The sequence below is a fragment of the Hyperoodon ampullatus genome (assembly GCF_949752795.1).
Source record: "Hyperoodon ampullatus genome assembly, chromosome: 19".
In the NCBI taxonomy this organism is placed as follows: domain Eukaryota; kingdom Metazoa; phylum Chordata; class Mammalia; order Artiodactyla; family Ziphiidae; genus Hyperoodon; species Hyperoodon ampullatus.
The window spans coordinates 54,464,911-54,477,288 of record NC_136932.1 but is presented as its reverse complement, the minus strand read 5'-3'; the positions used below and the strand labels follow the sequence as shown (position 1 = coordinate 54,477,288).

Below are 12,378 nucleotides of genomic sequence, written 5' to 3'. Positions count from 1 at the left end.
TATGCAGATCTCTTCTCTCCTGAACTCTGGCCTGGGAACTCTAGCCATCCTGGTCTTCCTGGATTCTCAGCTCTGACTCTTTAACTCTGGGAGTTCTCCAGGTTCCACTTGGGTTTTTCCTTTCCTGCACCTTCGTCCAGAATCTTTCTCAAGGTTGACTGTAAGCTGGGGCAGTTATTGGACTTACTTCATTTATTTTCCCTGCTTCATTTATTTCTCAGAGGTCACTGTCCTTTATTGCTTGATATATAGTGTTTTGGAGATCATTATTTCATATGCTTTGTCCATTTTTTGGTTGGTTCAAGCAGAAGGGTAAATCTGGTCCCTCTTACTCCGTATTGGCCAGAAACAGAAGTCTTTAGAAATGTGGATTTTTCAAACTAAAAGATTATTTCAAATTGTTCTGTGAGATTTACCACTGTACATGTATTCTTTCTATAGCAAAGTGACTTCCCAAGAGAGACCTTTGAAGGCCCTAAACATGAAGTACTGCGAAGATGTCTTTGTGCAGGTTATTTCAAAAATGTAGCTCGCAGGTAAGCAGTAAGAGCTTGAGAGATGGATAGAGAAATACAACCGTATTTGATGACAATATTAAATATTTAATATTAAAGACAGTTTGATTTAAACTCTGTTTAAATCAAATTATGATGACATCAATTACAGTGACCCTTTTCATAACTGTCACTTGTGCAAGGGGAGCTGCCGTGGCTGAGAGCAAGGTATTGAAGCTCACGTGGGGCGGGAGGGGCGTCTGTAGGACAGCTGTCCAGCGTGGGGTATTAGTGCCTAAGTTGAGTGACACTGGTTTTCTTGCAGAGGGGTGGCTCTTTGTGGAGTGTGAAAGCCAAATAGGTTGAGGATGGCATCCCTGAGGAAGGGTAGTTTGGTGTGGAATGTCAGGGCGTGAGCAGGATTGGGGAAGGTACTCACATGGGAGTTACTTGGTATTGAGTGTCAGAGTCTGAGTGTCGGGAGGGAGGCCATCTTTGTAGGGAAAGGGGTGAGAGTGGTGGTGACGGGAGGTTCGTTATATACAGAGGAATTGATCACAGACTTGACTATATCAAGGCAACTGGTGAAGGGAGTTAGAAATACGGAAAGGGAGAAAACAAGAATGAGCCCTGTGGTGTTGACTGGAATTTCAGGTATTACGGGTTTGTTTGTTTGTTTGTTTGTTTCTTTGTTTATGGCTGCGTTGGGTCTTCGTTGCTAAACATGGACATTTTCTAGTTGTGGCGAGTGGGAGCTACTCTTCGTTGTGGTGCGTGGGCTTCTCATGCGGTGCCTTCTCTTGTTGCGGAGCACAGGCTGTGGGCGCGTCGGCTTCAGTAGTTGTGGCACACAGGCTCAGTAGTTGTGGCGCACGGGCTTAGTTGCTCCGCGGCATGTGAGATCTTCCCGGACCAGGGCTGGAACCCGTGTCCCCTGCATTGGCAGGCGGATTCTTAACCACTGCACCACCAGGGAAGTCTGGTATACAGTTTTTACTATAGTTAAATGGATGGATAGATAGATATAGTAATAAAAATAGATGGTACTGTGTGTGTGTGTGTGTGTGTGTGTGTGTGTGTGTGTAATATGTATTTCTATGTATGTAAATATGTAACCTAACTATGAGATGGACTGGGAGCAATGACACTATAATAGCAATGAATATACTTTGTGCCCAGATCTTGACTTGGAACAACCATCTGCCACATAAAAGACCCAGGGCTCTTTGGAGAAATCGGGCTGGGAAAGTACATGATGAGCCCAAAACATCTTATTTTGCCAGCAAGCAAAGTAGTGATCAGTGAAGGTTGAGGCCATGTCAGAAGTACAAGGGAGCCAGCTTAAATAGGTCCCAGCTGATCAAAGATGGCATATTTTGAGCATTGAAATAAATAATGATAGTAATGGATTATATAACCCATTGAATAAAATGAAATCATGGGTCTATAATCATATAAATTAATAAATGAGTAAATTAAAGGTTTAATGACAAATAGAATCATTTACATAGTTGAGCACCTCTCCACAAAACTCTTGTTAATTACAAAGGGAAAAAGTAACTTCTCAGTGAAGAAGCCTGGCAGATGTTACCTAAATCAAGCAACAAATCAAAATCATGTTCCTCCTGATAGGATATAATGAAAACACAGCATCACTTCTGTGATATTCCTGCCAAAGATCTGTAACCTGAATCTAATCATCCTAAAACAGACAAAATTAAATTGAGGGACATACTACAAAATAACTAGCTGATAATTTAAAGGTGTCAAGATCATGAAGGTCAAAGGAAGACTGGGGAGTATTCCAGAATGAAGGAGACTAAGGGGCCATAAAATGTAAAGGCAGTAAATGATTCTGAACTGGATCCTTTTGCTATAAAGGGTATTATTAGGACATTTGGTAAACTTCATTGGGTTCTGAGGATTAGATGCTAGTAATGTGTCAGTGTTAATTCCCTGGTTTTGATGGTTGTATTATGGTTATATAGGAGAATATTCTTGATTATAGGAAATGCACACTCAGGTATTTGGGGATGATGGGTCGTAAGTTTGGCTACTAACTTTCAAATGGTTCAAGAAAAAAAGATTTTTGTACTGTCCAAATATGTACTGTGTAGATATATATGCAAATAATTATAATGCAGTCTGATCTGGGTTATAATAGGAATATATGTGAAGTTCTGTAGGAAATCAGTTGTGATGATTGAGCTCTAAAGTATAATTTTGACAAGTTTTTGGAATAACATATATATAGGGAAGTATAGAAGAGGATAAGAATTTAAAGTTAACATGAATTAGAAAAAATGCAGATGAAATGTTCTAATGATCATATATTTTTTTGAATTTTTGAATTTTTGAATTTATTTTTTTATACAGCAGGTTCTTATGAGTTATTCATTTTATACATATTAGTGTATACATGTCAATCCCAGTCTCCCAGTTCATCCCACCACCACCACCCCCCACGCCACCGCCGCTATCCCCCCTTGGTGTCCATACATTTGTTCTCTACAACTCTGTCTCAATTTCTGCCCTGTAAACCAGTTCATCTGTACCATTTTTCTAGGTTCCACATATATACGTTAATATATGATATTAGGTTTTCTCTTTCTGACTTACTTCACTCTCTATGACAGTCTCTAGATTCATCCACCTCTCTACAGATGACCCAATTTTGTTCCTTATTATGGCTGAGTAATACTCCATTGTATGTATGTACCACATCTTCTTTATCCATTCATCTGTCGATGGACATTTAGGTTGCTTCCATGACCTGGCTATTGTAAATAGTGCTGCAATGAACATTGGGGTGCATGTGTCTTTTTGAATTATGGTTTTCCCTGGGTATATGCCCAGTAGTGGGATTGCTGGGTCATACGGTAATTCTATTTTTCGTTTTTTAAGGAACCCCCGTACTGTTCTCCATAGTGGCTGTATCAATTTACATTCCCACCAACAGTGCAAGAGGGTTCCCTTTTCTCCACACCCTCTCCAGCATTTGTTGTTTGCAGATTTTCTGATGATGCCCATTCTAACTGGTGTGAGGTGATACCTCATTGTAGTTTTGATTTGCATTTCTCTAATAATTAGTGATGTTGAGCAGCTTTTCATGTGCCTCTTGGCCATCTGTATGTCTTCTTTGGAGAAATGTCTATTTAGGTCTTCTGCCCATTTTTGGATTGGGTTGTTTGTTTTTTTAATGTTGAGCTGCATGAGCTGTTTATATATTTTGGAGATGAATCCTTTGTCCATTGATTCGTTTGCAAATACTTTCTCCCATTCTGAGGGTTGTCTTTTCGTCCTGTTTGTAGTTTCCTTTGCTTTGCAAAGCTTTTAAGTTTCATTAGGTCCCATTTGTTTATTTTTGTTTTTATTTCCATTACTCTAGGAGGTGGATCAAAAAAGATCTTGCTGTGATTTATGTCAAAGAGTGTTGTTCCTAAGTTTTCCTCTTAAGAGTTTTATAGTGTCCGGTCTTACATTTAGGCCTTTAATCCACTTTGAGTTTATTTTTGTGTATGGTGTTAGGGAGTATTCTAATTTCATTCTTTTACATGTAGCTGTCCAGTTTTCCCAGCACCACTTATTGAAGAGACTGTCTTTTCTCCATTGTATATCCTTGCCTCCTTTGTCATAGATTAGTTGACCATAGGTGTATGGGTTTATCTCTGGGCTTTCTATCTTGTTCCATTGATCTATATTTCTGTTTTTGTGCCAGTACCATATTGTCTTGATTACTGTAGCTTGGTAGTATAGTCTGAAGTTAGGGAGTCTGATTCCTCTAGCTCTGTTCTTTTCCCTCAAGACTGCTTTGGGGGCTTCCCTGGTGGCACAGTGGTTAAGAATCTGCCTGCCAATGCAGGGGACACGGGTTCGAGCCCTGGTCTGGGAGGATCCCACATGCTGCGGAGTGACTAAGCCCGTGAGCCACAACTACTGAGCCTGCGCATCTGGAGCCTGTGCTCCGCAACGGGAGAGGCCGCGACAGTGAGAGGCCCGCGCACCGCGATGAAGAGTGGCCCCCGCTCGCCGCAACTGGAGAAAGCCCTTGCACAGAAACGAAGACCCAACACAGCCAAAAATAAAAATATAAATAAATAAATAAATTTAAAAAAAAAAGACTGCTTTGGCTATTTGGGGTTTTTTGTGTCTCCATACAAATTTTAAGGTTTTTTGTTCTAGTTCTGTAAACAATGCCATTGGTAATTTGATAGGGATTGCATTGAATCTGTCGATTGCTTTGGGTAGTATAGTCATTTTCACAATATTGATTCTTCCAATCCAAGGACATGGGATATCTCTCCATTTGTTTGTATCATATTTAATTTCTTTCATGAGTGTCTTATAGTTTTCTGCATACAGGTCTTTTGTCTCCCTAGGTAGGTTTATTCCTAGGTATTTTATTCTTTGTGTTGCAGTGGTAAATGGGAGTGTTTCCTTAATTTCTCTTTCAGATTTTTCACCATTAGTGTATAGGAATGCAAGAGATTTCTGTGCATTAATTTTGTATCCTGCAACTTTACCAAATTCATTGATTAGCTCTGGTAGTTTTCTGGTGGCATCTTTAGGATTCTCTATGTACAGTATCATGTCATCTGCAAACAGTGACAGTTTTACTTCTTCTTTTCCAATTTGTATTCCTTTTATTCCTTTTTCTTCTCTGATTGCTGTGGCTAGGACTTCCAAAACTATGTTGAATAATAGTGGTGAGAGTGGTCGTCCTTGTCTTGTTCCTGATCTTAGAGGAAATGCTTTCAGTTTTTCACCACTGAGAATGATGTTGGCTGTGGGTTTGTCGTATATGGCCTTTATTATGTTGAGGTAGGCTCCCTCTATGCCCACTTTCTGGAGAGTTTTTATCATAAATGGGTGTTGAATTTTGTCAAAAGCTTTTTCTGCATCTATTGGGATGATCATATTGTTTTTACTTTTCAGTTTGTTAGTATGGTGTATCACATTGATTGTTTTGCCTATAATGAAGAATCCTTGCATCCTTGGGATAAATCCCACTTGATCATGGTGTATGATCCTTTTAATGTGTTGTTGGATTCTGTTTGCTGGTATTTTGTTGAGGATTGTTGCATCTGTGTTCATCAGTGATATTGGCCTGTAGTTTTCATTCTTTGTGACATCTTTGTCTGGTTTTGGTATCAGGGTGATGGTGGCCTCATAGAATGAGTTTGGGAGTGTTCCTTCCTCTGCAATTTTTTGGAAGAGTTTGAGGAGGTTGGGTGTTAGCTCTTCTCTAAATGTTTGATAGAATTCACCTGTGAAGCCATCTGGTCCTGGACTTTTGATTGTTGGAAGATTTTTAATCACAGTTTCAATTTCATTACTTGTGATTGGTCTCTTCATATTTTCTATTTCTTCCAGGTTCAGTCTTGGAAGGTTATACCTTTCTCAGAATTTCTCCATTTCTTCCAGGTTGTCCATTTTATTGGCATAGATAGAGTTGCTTGTAGTCGTCTCTTAGGATGCTTTGTATTTCTGTGGTGTCTGTTGTAACTTCTCCTTTTTCATTTCTAATTTTATTGATTTGAGTCCTCTCCCTCTTTTTTGTGATGAATCTGGGTAATGGTTTATCAATTTTGTTTATCTTCTCAAAGAACCAGCTTTTAGTTTTATTGATCTTTGCTATTGTTTTGTTTCTATTTCATTGATTTCTTTCCTTCTGCTGACTTTGGGTTTTGTCTGCTCTTCTTTCTCTAGTTCCTTTAGTACGGTTAGATTGTTTGAGATTTTCCCTGTTTCTTGAGATAGGCTTGTATTGGTATAAACTTCCCTTTTAGAACTGCTTTTGCCGCATCCCATAGGTTTTGGATCATCGTGTTTTCACTGTCATTTCTCTCTAGGTATTTTTTGATTTCCTCTCTGACTTCTTCAGTGATCTCTTGGTTATTTAGTAACATGTTATTTAGCCTCCATGTGTTTGTGTTTTTTACGTGTTTTTCCCTGTAATGGATTTCTAATCTCATAGCATTGTGGTCGGAAGAGATGCTTGATATGATTTCAGTTTTCTTAAATTTACTGAGGCTTGATTTGTGACCCAAAATGTGATCTATCCTGGAGAATGTTCCGTGCACACTTGAGAAGAAAGTGTAATCTGCTGTTTTTGGATGGAATGTCCTATAAATATCAATTAAATCTATCTGGTCTATTGTGTCATTTAAAGCTTGTGTTTCCTTAGTAATTTTCTGTTCAGATGATCTGTCCATTGGTGTAAGTGAGGTGTCAGTGTGCCCCAGTATTAGTGTGTTACTGTCAATTTCCTCTTTTATAGCTCTTAGCAGTTGCCTTATGTATTGAGGTGCTCCTATGTTGGGTGCACATATATTTATAATAGTTATATCTTCTTGGATTGATCCTTTGATCATTATATAGTGTCCTTCCTTGTCTCTTGTAACATTCTTTATTTTAAAGTCTGTTTTATCTGATGTGAGGATTGCTACTCCAGCTTTCTTTTGATTTCCATTTGCATGGAATATCTTTTTCCATCCCCTCACTTTCAGTCTGTATGTGTCCCTAGGTCTGAAGTGGGTCTCTTGTAGACAGCATATATATGGGTCTTATTTTGGTATCCATTCAGTGAGCCTGTATCTTTTGGTTGGAGCATTTAATTCATTCACGTTTAAGGTAATTATCGATATGTATGTTCCTGTTACCATTTTCTTAATTGTTATGTGTTTGTTTTTGTAGGTCCTTTTCTTCTCTTGTGTTTCTCACTTAGAGAAGTTCCTTTAGCATTTGTTGTATAGCTGGTTTGGTGGTGCTGAATTCTCTTAGCTTTTGCTTGTCTGTAAAGCTTTTGATTTCTCCATCGAATCTGAATGAGATCCTTGCCAGGTAGAGTAATCTTGGTTGTAGGTTCTTCCCTTTCATCACAGTTGTGCCACTCCCTTTTGGCTTGTAGAGTTTCTGCTGAGAAATCAGCTGTTAACCTTATGCGAGTTCCCTTGTATCTTATTTGTCATTTTTCCCTTGCTGCTTTCAATAATTTTTCTTTGTCTTTAATTTTAACCAGTTTGATTACTACGTGTCTTCGTGTGTTTCTCCTTGGGTTTGTCCTGTATGGGACTCTCTGAGCTTCCTGGACTTGGGTGGCTATTTCCTTTCCCATGTTAGGGAAGTTTTCGACTATAATCTCTTCAGATATTTTCTCGGGTCCTTTCTCTCTCTCTTCTCCTTCTGGTACCCCTATTACTGAGAATGGTGGTGCGTTTAATGTTGTCCCAGAGGTCTCTTAGGCTGTCTTCATTTCTTTTCATTCTTTTTTCTTTATTCTGTTCCGTGGCAGTGAATTCCACCATTCCGTCTTCCAGGTCACTTATCTGTTCTTCTGCCTCAGTTATTCTGCTATTGATTCCTTCTAGTGTATTTTTCATTTCAGTTATTGTATTGTTCATATCTGTTTGTTTGTTCTTTAATTCTTCTAGGTCTTTGTTAAACATTTCTTGCATCTTCTTGATCTTTGCCTCCATTCTTTTTCTGAGGTCCTGGATCATCTTCACTCTCATTATTCTGAATTCTTTTTCTGGAAGGTTGCCTATCTCCACTTCATTTAGTTGTTTTTCTGGGGTTTTATCTTGTTCCTTCATCTGGTACATAGCCCTCTGCCTTTTCATCTTGTCCATCTTTCCGTGAGTGTGGTTGTTGTTCCACAGGCTGCAGGACTGTAGTTCTTCTTGCTTCTGCTCTAATTACCACATTTTAGAATAGTGAAAATTACCTATACCCTTGAAAGGAGATGTAGCATAATACAATGTAAAGAATACTGTGTTTAAGTCAGAAGACCTATATGTTTAGGACTTGCCTCATCATACATTAGCTCTGTGACCTTGAGAAAGCTATCTAATTTATTTGAATCTCAGTTTTGACCTTTTAATAAACTACCTGGCTCTCAAAACTCATAGGCTTATTTGAGGTTTTATTATGAAAGCATTTTGGAAATTCTCAAGCACAAATACGATATTATTGTTAATATTGCTGTTTATTGACCAGAAATGTTTATACTTAATTAAAATGACTCTTTAAGTTGTATCATTAGTTCTTTTTTTTCTTGGCTGCACCGCACAGCTTGTGGAGTTTTAGTTCCCCAACCAGGGATCAAACCCAGGCCCTTGGCAGTGAGAGCACAGAGTCCTAACCACTGGACCGCCAGGGAATTCCCTGTATCATTAGTTTTAAGATGAGTTGGTAGAGGGGACTTCCCTGGTGGTGCAGTGGTTAAGAATCCGCCTGCCAATGCAGGAGACACGGGTTTGAGCCTTTGTCCGGGAAGATCCCACATGTCGCGGAGCAGCTAAGCCCATGAGCCACAACTACTGAGCCCATGTGCCACAACTATTGAAGCCCACACACCTAGAGCCTGTGCTCCACAACAAGAGAAGCCACCGCAATGAGAAGCACGTGTACACAGCAAAGAGTAGCCCCCACTCGCCGCAACTCGAGAAAACCTGCACAGATCAATGAAAACCCAACGCAGCCAAAAATTAATTAATTAATTAAGAAAACAGATCAATTGGTAGAGAAGTTATAGTGACAGTTGAGTAAATATAAACCTCTGCTTATAGCAATCTCTGTATTAAAACATATAACTTTTCATCGTCAGTGCTCTACGAGGAAACTTAGTTAGTGCTCTAAACTTATTTCACTGCTTTTACTGTTCTTGTCTTTATCCTTTGGTTTTTTGGTTCTTAGGTCTGTTGGGAGAACGTTTTGCACAATGGATGGGCGTGGAAGCCCAGTTCACATTCATCCTTCCTCAGCAGTAAGTACCTTGTTTTTAATATAAAAGGAAGAAATTTCTTCTTTTTGTAAAGGAAGGTGTAGGCATTCCTTCCTTTTGTAAAGGTATAGGAATAAATAATATACAGATGTCTTCTACTTTTCTCTTTTGAGGATAGTTTAGCATATATCTATATTACATAAAGGTATTGGTTGGCCCATGCCTCCCATTTGATTGAAGAATATAGAGATTAATTCAGAAGAGTTTGGTCTGTTGGTATTTGGTTGGTCTAATGTGCAACAAGGCAGGTTATTGAATTATCATCCTTAAGTGAATTCTTTTGTGTAGCTTCATGAACAGGAAACCAAACTTGAATGGATCATTTTCCATGAGGTATTAGTTACCACCAAAGTCTACGCAAGAATTGTGTGTCCAATCCGTTATGAATGGGTTAGAGACTTGTTACCCAAGTTGCATGAATTTAATGCACATGATTTGAGCAGTGTGGCCCGACGTGAAATGAGAGAAGATGCAAGAAGGAGGTGGACCAATAAGGAAAATGTAAAGCATCTAAAGGGTGAGTGAATCGCTTGTTCTAGAGCATAAGTGTCCAAATTCTCATATAATTACAGAAAAACTGTCAGAGCTTAGATTCTTTCTCTGTCTCCTCAGAAAAGCAAAGAGTTGTCATGAGTCTCAGACTTCCTTTGACTTCCTTCTTTCCTTCCAGTTAATCATGTTCTCCTTAACCCCTCTATTCAACAACATTATTAATAACAAGATCTATTGAACTTTCTTGCCACATGCTAACAACTTGCATTACCCCATTAAATATTCACAATAACTCTGTGAAGTAACTGCATATCCCTACTTTATAGATGAGGAAATACTTAGCAGTATACCATCATTTCCTGAAAATCCCTAAGCTAATATTTGGTGAATCTGGATTTTGAATCCAAGGAATTTGACTCTGTGGCCTCTACTCTTAACTGTTATGCCATATTGCTTCCCAGTAGTGCTTTACTATTTTTATTTTGTGTATAAAACTTTGTGAATTATTACTGCAGAACATCCTTTTTTTTCAGGAGAGTTTTCCTTGATGTTAGGTCCCTAGTTGTGAGGCATAAACTGTTGTGGTCCTGAACTAGGGCAGAAAGCTTAATTCTCAGCTTACAAATAGAAAGAGCTTTTCAGTAAAGCGTTTTGAGGCTGATGGATGGAGCAAATCGTATTATCCTTATCTAACATCACTGAGAAATAGAATGGTGGCGAATTTTGCCCAAGGTCATTGGAAATGTTAACTACTCTGTTTTGTTGTTAGTGTATAACCACACTACATGTTTGACTTAGGGTCAATTTTTCTGACTCCTCAGACCTCTATGCTCTTATTTTATTTATTTATTTATTTATTCATTCATTCATTCATTCATTTGGCTGCGCCGGGTCTTAGTTGTGGCACGCAGGATCTTGTTAGTTGCAGCATGTGGGACCTAGTTCCCTGACCAGGGATTGAACCCTGGCCCCCTGCACTAGGTGTGCAGAGTCTTAGCCACTGGACCACTTGGGAAGTCCTTTTATGCTCTTATTTTTATCCATAGACGATATCATTTCTTTTGAAAGGGCAAAATTTAATTTCCTTCTTTTCCCCTTAACATTAAAAAATCAGAGCATCTCTTTCTCTTAACATTTCTAATACTGAAACTCAAAACTAAAATTTTATTGGATTAATTTGTAATGTTTTCAGATGGAATATCAAAAGAAGTCCTAAAGAAAATGCAAAGAAGAAATGATGATAAATCCATATCAGACGCACGTGCTCGTTTCCTTGAGAGAAAGCAGCAGAGGTCCCAGGATCACAGTGACACCCTGAAGGAAACAGGCTAAGCAGTGAACCCTCCAATTCAGGAAGTAGGAAAAGCAGCCAGAAAATGTGCTTCTGCTTTGCCATTTATGTCAGACAGCACTACCAACAGGAAGTGGTCAGCAGCTGTTTTTAGCATACGAGTTAAAAGCAAATCAAAGATCATCAGTACCAATAAATGGAATTTTCAAAGAAAAGATTGAGTTGCCATAGTCATAGGAAATGATGTATGAAACCAATGAAAGACAATATATGTGATATTTTCCTCACTTCAATTTTGCTGGCCTTAACTGGTATCAAATGCTGTCAGTGAGATATTTTCAAAGAACATTGAATTGTATTTAATCAGCGTGTATTCCATTTGCATTGAAGCATTAAAAATTATTTTCCTTAAATCTCTTTAAGGCCTTCTTGTTGCTATTAGAATAGTATTATATCAGGTTATCAGGTATGTGACCATTTCCTTCTGAAGGCTGAACATAAAAGAGGTTTTTACTGAGCAATACTTAGATGTCTAACCGCTTAATTGCTACAGAGCTTTATAGATATTTAGAGAAAAGACTTAATCAATTAGTAAATAAGAAAATTGCCTATGGCAAGATTCTTTGTTGAATTAATATTAATCCTTAAGTTGATTTTTCTGGGATTATACAAATTCCTTTTTATATAAAAGTATATTGTTTAAAACAGTAGCTATAGCCATTAACCAAAGGACAGATGATATATATATGTTCTTTTTTTAGCTGTCCCTACATACTTGTATCAGCACCATGTATGTAGGTGTGACAGTGTTTCAAACAGCCCTTCCACCTGGCCTACTCTCTTGCCTCCAGCTGCTTGGGCAGGACCATTTAAACATCTATTACGCCGATCTTGAAATGGGATTTTCAAAGCAGCCGACACTGCATCACCAGTGTTTCAAATTGGAACCTTGAGGCTAGTTAGTATCACACTCAGGCCACACTCAGCACTTGTCCACTCTGTTGTTTACTGCCTTGTATTCTAGTTATTTGTGTATTTGTCTGTCTCCCCCACTAGATTATACGCTCCTTGTGGGCAGGGACTATGTCTTTTTCATCTTTGTATCTTTCATGGCACCTAGCACAGTGCTTTGCACATAGTAGTCAATGTGTGTTAAATAAAGCTATTAGTGTCGTTCAAATTCAAAAGGCAGTATAATGTGTGTTTTTAGATATTTTCTGTAAAATTTAAGAATCTAAAATTTTAATAGATAACTCACTCTTTCACAGTTACTTCCTTTGGCATCTAAACAATTTTCTGTTCAATATTAGAAACTT

General features: G+C 38.4%; 1 protein-coding gene across 2 annotated transcripts in view; it reads left to right on the top strand.

The window, feature by feature from the left end:
- The window catches only part of DHX40 (DEAH-box helicase 40), a gene marked incomplete at its 5' end in the record, with an annotated part of 52,014 nt that extends 40,674 nt beyond the window's left edge, over positions 1–11,340 (top strand). For both annotated transcript variants that reach the window (XM_079725878.1, XM_079725877.1), the window contains 4 exons: positions 442–536; positions 9,192–9,261; positions 9,568–9,796; positions 10,964–11,340. In XM_079725878.1, coding sequence (XP_079582004.1) covers positions 442–536; positions 9,192–9,261; positions 9,568–9,796; positions 10,964–11,103 — 534 coding nt within the window. In that variant the 3' untranslated portion in view covers positions 11,104–11,340. The remainder of the gene's footprint in view (positions 1–441; positions 537–9,191; positions 9,262–9,567; positions 9,797–10,963) is intronic.
- Between the last annotated feature and the right edge of the window lie 1,038 nt (positions 11,341–12,378).